This window comes from Capra hircus, chromosome 15 (assembly GCF_001704415.2).
Source record: "Capra hircus breed San Clemente chromosome 15, ASM170441v1, whole genome shotgun sequence".
Classification (NCBI taxonomy): domain Eukaryota; kingdom Metazoa; phylum Chordata; class Mammalia; order Artiodactyla; family Bovidae; genus Capra; species Capra hircus.
This window is the reverse complement of record NC_030822.1, coordinates 36,711,894-36,729,517: the sequence shown is the minus strand read 5'-3', so window position 1 is coordinate 36,729,517 and position 17,624 is coordinate 36,711,894. Positions and strand designations below refer to the sequence as shown.

Below are 17,624 nucleotides of genomic sequence, written 5' to 3'. Positions count from 1 at the left end.
AGTCTCTGCCTGCTGTATCACCTATGCAGATGGCAGAACTTCTCGTTTCAAAGTGTATACCCTCACTTTGCCAAAGTCTGTGCATGTTTATCATGACTCATTATGCTTTGAGCTCTTAAGGACTGTAAACAACTGTAATAAACTGCAAGTTCCTCAATCCTGGAAAAGCAAACATTTCTACTGGACCATATGCACTCTACCTATTAATATTATAAAGTATTCTATTCTACTTAATAATAGAGCCAAGACTGTGGATATTTGACATTCTCAAGTACCTTCTGTTTATAACTGGCAACTAGTCAGTTTCTTCTAGCAACCATTTTAGATGCTCCCTTTCTAGAATGTTAGTCCTCTAACTCAAAACCTTTGAGGATCTAAGGGGTGTTTTGCATTTATACCATTTTGGCATTCTTCAGGTGGCTGTTTGGTGGAACCAATGATTGCTCCCTCACCTTGCTTGTAACCACAACAGCAGAGTATAGGCAAACTAAGACAGGATTCTGGGCACAATTAGGCAGTAAATGCATGTCCAAGATCCCCGCTCCCATGTGTTCAACATGTTTTAAGAGCTACCCTGTTATCACAATGTGGAAGAAGTTATTAAGACAGGGAGACAAGATCTTTCTCCTCTTGTGGGGGAAAATCTTTGGTAAATATCAGAGTGAAATATTCACATGAAAATTAGTGATTGTGTGTACCTTTCCAATATGTTCATTTGCAAGGGCTGATATGAGTCTTTATAATTTAAATCATTTTAAAACACTATTTCTAAATTTGCTAAGTCCCTGTAGCAACTGGGGATCATATTTGGTGAAACAGACTGGCAAAGACCCACTAATTTATCAACACTTTCGCTGCCCACATCATCTACATTCAGCAGGGAGAGTAAAACATCAAAATGCAATTCTAAATGTTAATCTCAGCATGATCTATGCCTAAACTAGACAATCGTGGCCACTCAAGCTATTTCTAACTCTCATAACAGGAGGCCTCTAGCAAACACAGAACTGGAGTTTTTCCTAGGAACATTTCATGATATGAAATGTTTATGAGACCGATTACTCCCCAATGGCCACCCACGCTGAGAGAACATCCAGTCCTACAGAATATAGTGTTAGGCAATATACAAAGCTCTGATGACTTCTGCCTCCAAACATTCTATGCACTGGTGCAACAGCCCTATAATAGTTGACTCGGAGAAATGGTTTCCTATTTGAAAGTCTAGTAATTGGGCCTACATCAAGGTTCATCAGTGGAATGCCTTATTCAGATCTCAGCTGATGAAAGGAATCTTATCACTCCTGCTGACCTGTCAAGTGCCAAGGCATTTTTCTTGGACCCATGGCTCCCACTACAAGAAAACCTCTTTCCCTCTATTTAACAACCCTTTGCTGCTAATACGTTTTATGCTTGGATACAGGAGAAATTTCGTGACCTAAAATGTCCTTGTAGTTGGTAAAACCAATACCCTAGGCTGGCCTGCTGACAACTGAACTCTACACATGATCAAGAATTAACCAAAAACTTTGCAGATATCCTGTGAATTTCATCCCGTAAAAACTGGTGAGACTTTAAAAAATCCCAATGATATTTTTGCCTACTGTCAAAAAGAAGGTCTTGTTTCAGATTTCACTTGTTTTTGTCCACATAGAGATTATAATTTGCTCCCTACAAATAAAGCCTTACCTTGGCCCTTCATGTATCAAGGTTCAGTCTTGCTCCCCTGAACTGAACCTAAGGATTTAAAAAACTTCTAAGGTAAAACTTACTGTAATGATTTTTTTGTTTTTCTTTTTTGGTTGTTTTTCTTTTGTGAGAAGTTGATTTAAGTGCCTTTCCTTGGAAAATAAGATCTTTCTTGAAATCTGTTACACAATGTGGAGACCAAGTATGATTGCTAACCTTCTCACTTTTGTAAAGAAAGTCAGGCCTGTCAGTAGTGTGTGAAAGCTAGCAAGTACCTTGACAGCTGCTGCACTGATCTTCCTCAACTTTCTGACCTGGTCACTGTGTTGCAATTATAAGGTAAGGGGATTCATTATCCAAAATGAAGTTAAAAAAATTTAGCCACCACAGCATTGCACACCCCACCCACTGTTGGTGCATTCTTTTCTGTGAGAGTTCAAAGATACAGTGAGTATGCCTGCATTTAAATATGAAAAACTTACAAATTCTGGGTCTGCTCCCATTTTTTCCCCCAGACTTAGAAGATGGAGACACAGAGAATTATACAATGGAGTTCATCAGTAGGGGAGGTGGGAGGAGTTGTAGGTCCTGTCTAGAGGAAAGACGCCTGAATCTACTAATCCCTGCTATTTCGTATCAGGAAAGTAAATTTAAGTTAGCCCAAAGAATAGCAAGTCCAGGCTGTAAGAGTCTATTTGGACAGACAAAAGTCTCAGTTATAAACACACACACACACAAATCATGATTTACCTTAGATTCTGTAGTTTACAGTCTGGGTGTTTCAAGGCTTCACATAATGACTTCACTCCATCATCCCCTATATCACTCCCTTTCAGGTCAAGATGTATCAGATTCTGATTGTGGGTCAAAGAACCAGAGATACCCTGACAAATGTCAGGGAAAGAAGTAAATCTCAACCTTCAGAAGAAAAAGTACACAGGAGAGATTACATCATCATCTCTGTCCCTGATTACAACATCCTTTTCTTTTCAAGCCCAGCTCTTAGACACTATCTATTTCTACCATCTCTTATCTGACACTAGGTTTCTTATATTCCAGGTCAAGATCATACACTCAGGATTCAGCATGCTGCCTAGGAAAAAAACTGGGTTATGACTTAGATGTCCATTGTATCCTGACAACCAATTCTCTCAATTTTTTTTTCAACCTTGAAGGAAAAGAAGGTACAACATAAGGAAAGCAGAAGAGGGTTTTTTTTTTTTAACTCTTCAGTCTCAGGAACGATGACCAAATATTATTGGGGCTATTCCAAATACTGTATTACAACATTAATTCACAACATTAATCCTTTAAATAAGCCAACGTGAGTTCACAGTTAATATCAACTATTTGATATGCATAATTAGCAAAACACATTTTTTCAAAATATTTCCTGTCATCTCATGGGCTTTGTTAGGTAGAGAGAGAGAGACAGCAGAAAGCAAAATTTGAAGTAAGTTAAATCGGCCAATTTTTAAATTTCCATCTTCTAACTTTGTCAGAGACTTAAGACTGGGTCCTCCAGTGCCACTGCTGGCCCCAAATGCCCAGTATAGTCATACTTCTAACCATTCAGAAACCTCTGTGATATCATCTCCCTTCACTTTTGCAGATCACTCACCCTTCACCCTCACCCCTCATCCAGCCAAGCACACCAAAAGAATAAAGCTTTATACCCATTTAGAGTGCTAGGTATCATCATATAGTAAAGGTGCCTAATGGACTCACTAAACGTAAGTTGAAAGTACAATCCCCTCATCAGGGAAAATGGATTTGAGTAAGTAAGGTGACACTGAGGTAAGAAAGACTGAGAGCCGTCTTCATGGTGTTATCCCCCATAAAAGATTCTCACGTTCTAAAAGAGGGAGCCATTTAACCCCAGAGAAGACACTGCATGCTGCGTTGCCTCTGTTGTGTCTAACTCTTTGCTACCCCCTTGGACTGTAGCCCAGCAGGCTCCTCTGTCCATGGGATTCTCCAGGCAAGAACACTGGAATGGGTTGCCATGCCCTCCTCTAGGGGATCTTCCCAACCCAGGGATCAAACCCATGTCTCTTATATCTCCTGCATTGGTAGGCAGGTTCTTTACCACTGGCGCCAACTGGGAAGCCCCAGTATTAGCTGTTGTTGAGATCTGAGTTGGTGGCATCCAGTGAACGGTCACTGTGGGCGAGATGAAGGCAGGTAAGTGAAAAGGACTTAACTACTTCATCATCACATATGGGCAAATGTCAACATTTATAAATATATGCAAGACCAGACTTCATCTACTTACTTGAGATTCTAAGGGAAATATTTAAAGGGAAGCCTGTTTCCCGAAAAAAGAACATTCATCTCCAGTGCTAATGGAAACAACAAGTCTCAATTATTTGTTCAGCATTCACCACATATTACTGAGCACCAATCAGGCATTGGGCACGTGGATAGGCATTGAATACAGAGAAAAATAGGACCGGTTCCAGCTCCTGGTGGAGCCGACAGATGAGAGAGAGAAATGTGAACAAGCAAATGTTAAAAAGTGGTAGGGTATCTAAAATAAAATGAAGATATAAAAATTTTGAAAAGGAAATAGCAAATGTTGGCAAGGATGAGGAGTAGCTGAAATGTATATACGATGCAGGCACGATTATAAAATGGTAAAACCACTTTGAAGAACTGGTTGGGAATTTTTTAAAAAGTTACATATACATCTATGAGCTAACAATTCCATCCCCTGGTATTAGCCCAAGAGATAAGAGCATGTCATAAAAAAGGTTGGTACAAAATATTCATAGAAGCCTTATTCATAACAGCCATAAACTGGAAATAATCCAGAGATCCATTAACAAGAAAATAAGTAAGCAAGTTGGAGTATATCATTACAAGGGGATGCTAATCAGTAATTAAAAGAAATGAATGATTGAAACATGCAATAACAAGAGTTTCAAAAAACCTTTTGTTGAGCAAAATAAGATGAACACAGGAATCAATCTAAATGAGATCCAAGAACAGACAAAGCTAATGTACAGTCACAGAGGTCAGAAGGTGGTTGCCTTTAGGACAGGACAGAGTGAGAGACATAAATAAAGACTACATGGAAACTTTATGAGGTGAGGGAATTATTCTCTATCTTGTTTTGGGTATTTGTTACAAAGGTGTATGCAACTGTCAAAACCTAATGAACTAAACACTTAACATCTGTGCATTGTATTGAGTGGGGAAAACACAGAACTTATCTTTGAAAACGCTTTGTTGACCTGAGTAGAATGCCTTAGTTCTATGTTCCTCTTTATCTAGAAAATTCCTAATCAAGCCTCAAAAACCAGGTCAACCACTTCTACGCTCTGTGCAGTTTTCCCCAGAAAAAGTTACTTATGCTCCCACAACTCCAGACGTTCCCATAGTTGGTGTTCTTAAGAGTATTTTATGCGGTAGATTTTAATTTCTGTTTACTACTAATTCTCCCTAATGAGTAGGAGTGGGAGGTGGGATAAAGAAAGAGAGTAGAATAACTCCATTTTCTCATGCCAGACTTACAGTAGTTTTTGTAGTTTACAGTTTGGGTGCCTTAGTTCTTGATTAAAAATCTTCATTGCGAATTCATCAAGGTTGCTGTGACACAAGATCACTTCTCTCAAGTGTTCATTTGTATGAAGCACAGAACAGAGGTCTTGCCACCAATGAAAAATGCGACTGCCAGCCCTTTGCCTAAATGATTAGAAAAAGAAAAGACCAACAAATCAGTTTCAGCTCAGGCAACTCTCAGAAGATGGTACTGAATGAAAACAAGTGTCCTTTGTTACTCAGTTATGAGTAACTCAAAGAAGTGGTTGGAATTTGGCGTCTATATACATCAATTACTAGAGGAAAGGCAGAGGGAGAAAGGGCTCTTATAGGAAAACAGATGGCTTTTTGGTAAGGTAAATGGGCCCCTTGGAGGAGAGCCTGAAGATATGATGGTGATTATAATGTCTGAGTGTGGTGTCAACTGCTGCCTTCACAAAGACAAAATTAGAGTTACTCTGGGGAGGGGATTCATGACAGCTAATTTCAAAAGCTGAGATCTTTTGGAAGGCTCTGCTTTTAGGCAAATAAGGAATTTGGGGAACTCAGATGCCTTTATTCAAAATAATTCTTATGTAAAAACTACGTAATTTGAAATGGCAATATAGTGATCCATTTCACTACTCAATAAATATTGGTTCCCCCATGCCTTGCTTAAATTGGGATGAATGACATTGCAGAGGGGGTGGTCTCTACATCACTCAGGGTCTTAAATTTGAGAAAACTTAAATTTGAGATTGAGGTGGTAAATCATTCATTCAGACATTCAGGTGCTTACTGCATACTATGTATAAAATGGTGAACAAGAGATCCAGCTCTTGTGAGGTTTACAATGTAGCTATGTCATAAAATAGGCTGAGGTCACCTATAATGTCTCTTTTGAAAAAAACACGCGATTCTAGGTCTCTTATTTTCACAATGGTAACTCTAGAATCAGATAACACTATAACATAGATGAGGGGAAAGTAGCAAAAAGACTAGCAATACAGTTGCCAGAATTCCTTCCTAATACTTATTATTAGGCATAAAATAGATTCTAATATTCTGGGTTCAATCATGTCTTCTATAAGTAGAACTATGAAGTCAGAATTAAGAAAACCGACTGCAGGTGATTACTCACAACTCCCAAAGGACAGGAAAGGTCATAGCATCCCAGCGTACAATTCCTACTCCCACAGTTCCAAGAGAAATGAAATGCATGTTCTTATAAGAGGAATACATTTGTATGTAATGGCAATGAGGAAACTTGGGTAAAGTTGGAAAACCAAATACCTATAATCAGATGTGTAACCTCAATCAAGTTATGTTCCTTCTTGGTACCTCAGTTTTTTATAAGTAAATGGAAATAACAGCATCTACGTAGGATTGTTGGAGACTAAATGAGCTGGTATTTAGAGGGATATTGGGTATGTGTTAAGCAAATGTTAGCTATTATTTGATCTGTGCTTGAATCAATAATTGATAACTGTAACTTTCTCGCTGAACTTCTCTGAATCTCAGTTTTATAATCTTAAAAATAAATTGAGATATGGTTTTGACCAGCATTAGCTTGGATAACATGTTAAATATTCTGTGATTATATAGCTGTGTGCCACATGAAGTGAAGTGAAGTCGCTCAGTTGTGTCCGACTCTTTGCGACCCCATGGACTGTAGCCTACCAGGATTCTCTGTCCATGGGATTTTCCAGGCAAGAATACTGGAGTGGGTTGCCATTTCCTTCTCCAGGGGATCTTCCTGACCCAGGGATCGAACCCAGGTCTCCTGCAATGCAAGTAGATGCTTTACCCTCTGAGCCACCAGGGAGGCCCCAAGCCCTTAATCAATTAAATCTGGAACTGATACCATAGTTCAAGAGAGTTAGAAAAAGTAACTTGAGAAAGGAGAGAGGGTAAAATAATATGCATAAAATGCTGAAGGTGCATTTAGTCTTTCAAAACATTCCTTCAGCACCTACTATTTCTTATCTCACTATTTATGGTGCTAAAGGGCTAAATCTTTCATGCAAAGGCCAAACTATATCAAGGCAATAGGGAAGGTGAATGAGGTCAGTAAAGTGAAACAGCCAAGACAAATGAGCTATGTACTCTGAGTTCAGCAAGAAATTCCTGGTCTCTATTTTTTTAAAAAGAATATATTATAGTGGATGGAAGTTAGCACTGTGCTGCCTCCCTCCTTGAGAACTGAAACACTCATTCCCTAGTTGCTGGAAGCTCTCAGCCAAGTGCTTCTCTGGGGATTACCCTCAGGCCAAGACAGCAACTGCAGGCACATTTTTGCCTATTCCTCACCAGTAGCTGTGACTGGTCAATAGGGGATTTCAGTGCCTGACCTCCTTGTCTCAAGGTGGGACAATTCTGAAAGATTATCCTGGCTCTGGGACCTCAGTTAAACAACTCCTCCCCTCCCTCTGACAACACCTACGTCCTTCACTCTCTTGCAGGGCACTTCCAGGGAACTGACCTAATCCACTTACCAAGTTTCAGGTGGGAAGCTTGAGTTTAACATCTTCTTCTCAAATACCTCAGTTACCATCAGCTTCATGGTCCGTAAACACTGGCAGTGCTTCAGGCAGAATGAAGACAAAAGCAAATGGATTTCCTCACAAATATTAATGACAACCTTTTGGAAATATCTCATTGCCTGGCTTACAAATACTTCATCTTGAGTCTCATACAAATGGACAAACAACTCTAGAAAAACCAGGTGTGATGGAAGCTGTTCACTGTTTCCCAGCATTTCCATCCACTGAAGTATCGTCCATTTCACCTCCAATGACATTGTACAATTAAAAGTTTCCTCCAGTTGTTTCCTTCTATCTTCATTCAAAAGGCCAAACAAAAAGTATTTCATCTGTAGCAAATGGGGGTCTTTATAACTGCTGCTTTCAAGCACCAGCTCCAAATTTTCAAAAGACTGAAGGGAATCGTCCCTGGTGTCCCAATTGTCTTGCAACACATAGAACATTGCTGCAAAAAACTCCTGAATGTGTAGGTGGGTGAACACATAGCAGTTTTCATACACTGTGTCCTTTTGAAGAATATTTGTGTCTAGGAAAATTGAAACATCAGATTTCACTAACCCATGTCTTCTGAGATTTTCCTTGTAAAATACGTATGTCATGGTCCATACTCCTTTGGCAGCCAAGTGGCACAGGCTCCTCAGTTGGGTTTGGCTGGGTAGACCAGGAAAGCTTTTATCTACTTGTGTCAACAAGCTGGAGATACAGCAGGCAAACAGAGAAGTGGTTGTCTTGCAAGTCAGCGTGATATCACCACCCTTTTCCAGTTGCTGCTCCAGACAATTACAAACGATCCAGCATACTGCAGGGACTTTGCACATGTTAAAAAGCATCACATTGTTTCTTAGGGAACTGAATACTTGCAAGGCCCAACTCTGGTCTTCAAAAAACTGGTAAATATATTCCTGTCTTGCATCCTCAGACATACCTAGTAACTGTATAGAATGCTGATTCTTCAACAAAGGCTTTAGTTTCCTCCAAGCTGTGAGTTTTGTAGTCACCAACAAGGACGACTCAGGGAGCATCACTTTTCTCAGCAAACTACTCATGAGGAAGGACACAGGATGCACTTGGGTCCAGTCTGCACACAGCACAAACTCAGGCTCCTCAAAGGCAAAGTTCAGTTCATCAAAACTATCAATAATAAAAAGGAGACGACTTGGCTGGGACATAATCCTTTCAATGGGACCTTCTGTGCTGGGCCAGTCCTTTGACAGCAACTGAACAAAGCTTCTCTCTCTCAACTGGTTAATTTCTCTTGCATTGAGATAAAAGACATAGGTAAATTTCTGCTGGTAGAGGTTGCCCTGTGCCCAATCTAACATCATCATTCTCACCAACGTTGTTTTGCCTATTCCAGCAGCCCCTTGAAGGACCACTGTCTGTGGCTGCTCTTCGGTTCCAACATCTTCTTCAAACAAATGTTCCAACAGTTCTCGGCCTTCCTGAGCAATTTCATGACAGAAATCTTCAGATTTCCCAAGCAAATGGTTCTTATCTAACATGATGTGAAATTTTTCCCTTATTTGAATTCTGTATTCTGCTCCATCACCTAAGTCAGTTAGAAGGGAGATTGAAAAAAAAAAGATACACATGATCAAAATTAATTCTATGATTTGCAATGTTAATATTGGACTAGACCAGACTAGGAGTGATACAGGCTGAAATCAAAGCACAGCTGGTTTAGATGAGAAAAGAATGTAAATAAAATAAAAATATTCCTGTGGGTTTAAAATGCACATTATAAATTGTGGGAAAAAAGGAATTGACAATGCAGAAATCTATGATGGAAAATAAAAATTAGATTCATTCCAGAAGTATTTTTTCTTCTTTGTACTTCTATAGAGAAAAAAAAAAAATGGTATGTATGGAGAACAGAGCCATTTTCCAGATAAAAAGAGAACATAGGCAACAATTAACAATAACAGCCAGACAGGATCTGAAGACAGATCTGAACTATAGATCAAAGTAATCTGCTTTATACAGATAAAACATTAATGGGCATGAAGAGTTGCAAACATGTTTCTCAAGGAGCAGGAGGGTTGAGCCCCACACTGAGCTTCTCAGCCCTGGGGTCCTGCCCTAGGAAGATGAGCCCATGGAACATTTGGCTTTGAAGACAGCAAGGTTTACTTTCAGGAAAGCCTGGATGGCTGTGAGAAACACAGACTCTGCTCTTTAAGGGCACACACAAAATCTCACATGTTGAGACCCAGAGTAGAAGCAATAACATGAAAGGAACTTGAGTAAGTGGCTGATCTTGGAGAGCTTCCCAGGGAGGCAGAAGGCACCCGGGACTTACCCTCACAACACTGACAACAGCCACTTTGGGAGTTGATTTTACCAGGAAAACACAGGTGCTGGCAAGAGCCATTTTGGAATCCTTCCCTTAGTTCATTAGCAACAGGACCCAGCCATGTCCACCAGCTAGTCAGCACTAGTCCCTAGGGCCCTACCTACCAGCAGGGAAACACCAGCTCCAAGATATCTTAGGCTCCTCAGTCAGCTTCCCCGGAATCCAGCCCCAGCCACCAGCGGGCCAGCAATGGCCCTGGAATCTGGTCTCATCTACCACCTGTAGGACCCCCAGGCCATAGCCAAACCTGGACCTGCCCATCAGTGGGTCAGCACCAGCCCTGGAACCCCCAGAGCTCCACAGCTGGTCACATCAGGATCTGGCTCCACCCAACAACAGACCAGCCAGTCCTGGCCCCCCTGTACTCCCAAAGCCAGGCACTTGTGATCTGGTCCTACCCACCACCAGGTCATCCCAGACCGTGCAACCAGTCACAACATGCCCCAACCCCTCCCAATAGCAGGTCAACATCAGCTCTGGCAAACCTGGGCTTGAAGCCAGCCACAACCCAGCCCCCCTCACCAGTGGGACAGCACCAGGACAAGGACTCCCCAGGCCATGCAGCCAGCTCCTCTGAGATCAGTTCCACCAGCAGTCAGTAGCTTCTGCACGAGGCAGGGCCTAGCAACCAACTGGACCAGGGGCCAGCCATGCCTACCAGTGTGTCCACAGTAGCCAGCCCTGTCACAACAGAAGGGCCCATGGGGCCTGCACAGGGGCCACCCCCAGACCACATGGCTCTGCTGACCAGGGGGAAGTGTGCTGCTGGGCCTCGCAGGACAGACCTACCTAATACATAGAAACAGACACAAACACAAGGAGGCTAGACAATATGCTACTAAACAACCAATGGATCACAGAAAAAATCAAAGAGGAAATCAAAAAATACCTAGAGGTAAATGAAAATGAAACTACAATGATCCAAATCCTATGGGATACAGCAAAAACAGTTCTCAGAGGGAAGTTGATAGCAATAAAATCTTACCTCAGGAAACAAGAAAAATCACAAATAAACACAAATAATCTAAAACTAGAGAAAGAAGAACAAACAAACCTAAAAATAGAAGAAGGAAATAAATCATAAAGATTAGAGCAGAAATAAATGAAACAGAGACAAAGAAGACTATAGCAAAGATCAATGAAACTAAGAGCTGGTTCTTTGAAAAGATACACAAAATTGATAAACATTTAGACAGACTCGCCAAGAAAAAAAGGGAGCAGGCTCAAATCGATAAAATTAGAAATAAAGAAATTACAAGGGATACCACAGAAATAGAAAGGGTAGGAAGAGGCTACCACAAGGAAGTATATACCAATAAAATGGACAACCTGGAAGAAATGGACAAATTCTTAGAAAGATACAATCTCCCAAGATTGAACCAGGAATAAATAAAAAATATGAACAGACCAATGACAAGTACTGAAATTGAAACTGTGGATCATAACAAAGGTCTAGGACCATGGCTTCACAGGTGACTTCTATCAGACATTTAGAGAAGACTTAAAATCTACCCTTCTGAAACAATTCCAAAAAATTTCAGAGGAAGTAATACTTCCAAACTCATTCTATGAGGCCACCATAACCTTGATACCAAAATCAGACAAAGATCCCACAGAAAATTACAGGCCAATATCACCATTGAACATAGATGTAAAAACCCTCAACAAAACACTAGCAATCCAAATTCAACAACACATTAAAAGGATCATACACCATGATCAAATGGGATTTATCCCCAAGGAAAGTTCAGTATCTGCAAATCAATAAGTGTGAGACTGCATAGACAAATAACAAAAATCATACAATCATTTAAATAGATGCCAAAAAAGCATCTGACAAAATTCATATCCATTTAGAATAAAAACTCTCCAAAAAGTGAAGATGACCGTATCACCCAAGGCAACCTACAGATTTAATGCAATCACAATCTAAATACTAATGGGATTCCTGCCTCCACATATGCTCTCAGAACATAGTATATTTTTCATTCACAGCACATATCTCAAGCTGGAATTACTTTAATTTTTTAAAGTATATCATTCTTTTCTTTGTTCTACTAAGGCCTTCAGTACAAACATCTAACAAAGTTCAGATCCCACTAAATTATCCTTATTTCTCCCTCAGGGGAAGGTATGGTATTAGAAGTCAGATACTCCTTTTTATGGTATAACATCTCAGACACTGCTGCACTTTTTAAAAATCATGGTTAGAAGGATAATCTACTTTCTTTGTAACACTTTATCTATCTTCCAAATTTTATAAAGTGAATTTCTATGGAGGTAGAATCTTGGTTTCCTAAATTTACAGCTCATTATACCACAAAAATAAACTTCCTTATATTGTATCAGAAATCACGGCTCAAGCAGGAACTTATCTTCAGAATCATTTAACACAATAGGAAATTTTTATTTATCAGTTCTTAGAACAAAGTAGGCTCTTAATTATTTTTTGAATGAAATAATGTAGCCCATTAAAAAGCAGCATAGCTGAGTTAAGAACAAAGGCTTCTCACATGGTCCAATTTTCTCTGTATTATACTTCAATTTATAGAAACTGGGATTCAGCTAATATAGAATTCAAAACAAAGCAGGGGGACTGGAAATGGTATTGAATTAGGACTAAGAAAACCCAGCCCTAGAAATTACATTTTATGTAGATTAGTTGGTCACCATCCTGGAACTCAATTAGAGTATCATTTTGAACAGAAGAGAGGAGATGCAACAAGCCAAACTGTCCCTGCCAACTCTTACGAACTCTTATGAACTCTTCAGTCCATAAAACAAGATATTAAGATACCTTTGTTCATCAGATGATCAACTGTGACAGGGTCATTTCTAAAGACTCTGAATTAACATGGTCCTATGTCTGATTTTGTCCAGAGAGCTGGTTTTGTCAATTCTTTCTGAATGATAATCACTGTTGCTGCTGCTAAGTCACTTCAGTCATGTCTGACTCTGTGCGACCCCATAGACGACAGCCCACCAGGCTCTCCCATCCCTAGGATTCTCCAGGCAAGAACACTGGAGTGGGTTGCCATTTCCTTCTCCAGTGCATGAAAGTGAAAAGTGAAAGTGAAGTCGCTCAGTCATGTCCAACCCTCAGCGACCCAGTGGACTGCAGCCCACCAGGCTTCTCCGTCCATGGGATTTTCCAGGCAACAGTACTGGAGTGGGGTGCCATTGCCTTCTCCGTGATAATCACTGAGCAGGTAGTATATCGTAAGAAATTAGCAAGAGTTGAACAAAAGTCCCCTGAGAGATAATCCTCCCCCACTATGCTTCAAAAGCTCAAACCTCCCAAATCGGACAAAAAGCCCAGCTACTTACCCAGCACTGCTTCCTGATCACCCTGTACCTCTCCGGCCTCAGTGTCCTCTGGTCTCATAGTCTGGACAGTCCCTGCAACAGGTTCCAAAAGGAACATGAGATTTATCAAAGACAATTATTTGCTGACGGCCACACAGGGGCCAGAATTTTCCTCCGTGGTCCAATTCTGTGATCATCTGGATTTAAGAACCTAGAGCCAACAGAGCCGCAGACTCCACCAGCTTAGCTGACAGGAAAGTGATGTGGTGTGAACACTGAGGCAGGACACTTCTTGCCATGCCTCCCACCCTGTAACTCTGAGGCACGTGGTCTAGTCTAAGCCTAAGTTTCCTTGTCTGTACTGACCTCATGAGGATGTGGTGAGGCTCAAAAGAAATAATGGATATACATTTTGGAGCTGTAAAGCATTAAATGTGAGTAAGGAATTTTAGATGTCTACAGTATTTCACACCTAGGAATGACAAAAAATAGTTTTTATGTCCCTTAATATTTTTTTTTGCCCATTCCTCATATTTCAGCCAAGATTTAAGGTCTTATTTAAGCATTCTTAAAATGTAGGCCAGCCTAATTACTTTATTTGTAGTTTAGGCAAAGGAACACTAGATGGGGCAATTCTTTCTAATCATTCTGTTTTTTGTTGTTTTTTTTTCATGTTTAGTTTTGTTTTCGTGTGTGTGTGCTCTTTATTTTTTATTTTTTACTTTACAATACTGTAGATGGATGAATTACTGCCAATTAAGGAGCCATACTCTAGAGAAGGGCATGGCAACCCACTCCAGAATTCTTGCCTGGAGAACCCCATGGACAAAGGAGCCTGGCAGGCTACAGTCCATGGGGTTGCACAGAGTCGGACACAACTGAAGTGACAGCATAGCAAATCCTAAGGAGCCATACTGAACAACAGTACTCAAAACTCTTCAGCCTTTTAGTGCTCCTCAAATGATCTAACAAACTCCCATTATATACCTGACCTCCATGGAACTTGTGAACCAAAGAATGGCCTGGACTTCATTCCCAAGTCCCTTTCACAGAGTCAATGGACTCCAGGAAGCACCCCCTTCTCCCCACCCCCAGGTATATCTCCAACATCACTCACAGTTGATCTCTGCTTTTGCTCTCTCACACAGTTCCTTCAGGTTCATCTTGCCAAAGATTCTGAGAGCCACCTCCCAGGCTTGCTCTCCTGGATAATACTTGCTCATCAAGTCAGCCAAATCCTTCCGCTTGGCCTTCTTCACTTCAGACCAGGGTATCCTGCAGGACCCGGGTTCCAGGGTCTCATTCTTTAGAAATGACTTGAATCTAATTAATTCCTCTTTGTTTAGCTCTTCCAAATACAATAGCAGCCCAAAATCAGAAAAGAAGGAGGAAGACGACAAATGCGTCATCTTGTCTATGGATTAATATTCAAGCTTCAGTGGGGAAAGATAATCCAAAGAACATGGGATAACTGGGACCTGTGGAAAAGTAAGATTAGAGAATGAAATACCTCTAAAAACACAGACTAATTCAACAAACTTATTGAAGCCCACTGTTTCAGGCTCTGTACTAACCTCCTGTCCACTGTAATATATTTTCTATCATAAAAGCATTTCTCTAATTGTGTTTCTTCCACATTCTGCAGAGTTGCTCCCAGCCCCATGCTTATGAGCTATAAGAAATCAAGGAAGGCAATCCATCTCTCATTACTCTTCTGCAAAGCGAGGACATCAGAACCAATCTCAGAGAACTATGGCCTGGATTAAATGAGGTAGAGTTCATGTATCACCTGGCTCAGAACAGGCTCCTACTAAGTACTGGCAAATTTCTTCATTCACTCTCTCCCCTACCAACACCCAGCATGCACCTCAAACTATGAAATGTTATTACTGTGCCTCCACCATTACTCCTAAAGCATGGCATGCAAGGGGCATATGCCACCTTTTTCTTGTCTGGTCATGTCAGCTCTAGTCATACGTACATACCAGCTCCTGGTGATCTGTGTTCCCTAGCTCACAAGCTCCTTTCACACCTATTCAATACCAAAATTATTATAGATGAGTTCAAAGGTAAAGCCCTTCCAAAACAGCATTCTCACCCATCCCTGACCTCAACTCTCATGACCTCACTCCACTCCAGCACTTCACTCCAATGTTCTCACTCAGATTTATCAACTACTCCAACTCTGTAGAATCTTTTAAACTCCTAAACTAATACTTTCTAGTTAACTGAACAGTTTCATCCCCTCACTCCCATGACAGTTCTTCAGATGCTATTAAATCTTAGTCTTCTGAGCCCTGTGTTTTCCTTATTTATCAGCCATCTTAAGAGCCTTATTCAATTTCTCATTTAGCACAGGAACTCTAGTTAATCATTTAAATCTTATGTTCAAGTTCCCCATTACCTCTTCAGTGATTTGCCTAAAGAGACAGAGGTAGTAAGTGATACACCTGGAACTCACCCTAGATCTTTCTTCAAGCCCTCCTCTCCTTTCCAGCCTTTCATATGCCACCTGCTACTCTTGCCAGTGGGATTGGAAAAGATGAATGGGGGAAGAAAAAAATGTACAGAGGGAAATTTTACTTCTTAAACAGAAGGTGAATTATCTCAAAATTACAACGTAAATTAGGACTTTCTCATACAGCAATTGGTGAGTTATCAGCTGTTTCAGGATTGTTTTTGTTTGCTTTAATGGCACTGAAGAAATACTCTACATTATAGATAGAATCCAACCAAACAGGTTCTACAATAATTTTTTAAAAGAAGCAAAAAGGAGTAAATTTGAGGAATTTGAATGTTTCTTCCACATTCCCCAGAGTTGTTTTAGTGTTCAAAGGAACACTAAAATTTCTCCAGAACATACAAAATATGGGAGGTGAGGGAAAATGTGATCTAGAATACCACACCCTCAACTTCCTGCCCAGAAAAGTACACTTATCACTGCACGGGGGCTTATCTGTTCCCTCTTTTCCTGTAACAAAAGATGTGAGCGCTAGCTCCTTTTCTACAGCTCATTCCTTCACCTGTGAGCTCAATCTCATCAGCATCAGGAATTAAGGGACTTAGTCCATCAAAAATCTCCCTTCCCTTCTCGAGCCTCAACTTCTCCCTGTCCTTGAGGTCCTTCTCGCCAGCATTTAAACATGCGCAAGTCCACCTTAGTCTTTTACAAATATTTCCTTTACTCCACATCTCCTTCCTCTTCAAACATCCTCAGTCTTCTATACTTTACCTATTATACCTCCTCAGTCCCTTGCAATCTAACTTTTGCTACCCCAGTTTCACTGGGAAAACTCATACCAATGATCACTGTTGTAAAACCCAATAGGTAGGCATTTGGGGGATTCAATGTTTATATTTTTAAGTAGGAAAAATAACAGTACCTACCTCTGCAAGGATTAGAAGATAATACATGCCCCTAATTTATAGGGTCTCATATATATAGTATTACAATTTTAACAGTGTCATAATTCTTGATGTTCTTTCTCTTTGGCTCTTATAATACCTCATGCTTCATCTTCCTCCTGTCTTTCTAGGTGCTCCTTTGAGCCAAGATTTGCAACTTCTGAATCCCTTGTGTTTCTACAGAATGATATCTACAACTCTGATAGAGTACAATATGCCTTGGCCTCCTTTCCAATGATTTTATGTTGTTCTTTAAGGATTTTTCTTTTTTTCCTGTTTTGTGATCTTCCTGTGCTTATACTTTTGGGAAAAGGAAAGCAGATATTATCTGGTATGACTCCTTTTCTGGGAAGGCATTCATAAATTCCAAAATGTTCTGAACTAAAATGGGAACCCATGGCCTAAGAGGATCTATTTCAATTTGCAAATTTATTGATGGAAATTTTTACCACCTATGATAATTAAAGAATATTTGCTCAAAATAAGTTATTCTCTCAGCATGTATTAATAATTATCATATTTCTTGAGAACCTACAGAGATAGTTTATGAAAATGTTCTCTAGTCCCCAAAGCTTGGTTTTATCTACATTTTACAGATACATGGACTCAGAACTTAATAAGTTTGTCCAGGTTACAGAGTTGACAAGGAACTTATCAGGCTACAAAGCTCATTTTCTTTCTACTATGAACCACTTGCCTTTTAATTTTACTTTATTTTTCAGGCAGTGGGAATTCTGATTTAATGAAATCTGCATGACCATTCTCTGATACCTGACTTTTGCTCAACACTGGGCTAGGGGAAAGGGAAG

General features: G+C 40.2%; 1 protein-coding gene across 1 annotated transcript in view; it reads right to left on the bottom strand.

The window, feature by feature from the left end:
• The window catches only part of NLRP14 (NLR family pyrin domain containing 14), a 34,811-nt gene extending 19,938 nt beyond the window's left edge, over window positions 1-14,873 (bottom strand). The window contains exons 1-5 of the mRNA XM_005689731.3: window positions 14,528-14,873; window positions 13,432-13,503; window positions 7,704-9,300; window positions 5,203-5,367; window positions 2,437-2,604 (exon numbers count right to left, since the gene is read on the bottom strand). Of these exons, the coding sequence (XP_005689788.2) occupies window positions 2,437-2,604; window positions 5,203-5,367; window positions 7,704-9,300; window positions 13,432-13,503; window positions 14,528-14,819 (2,294 nt within the window). The 5' untranslated portion in view covers window positions 14,820-14,873. The remainder of the gene's footprint in view (window positions 1-2,436; window positions 2,605-5,202; window positions 5,368-7,703; window positions 9,301-13,431; window positions 13,504-14,527) is intronic.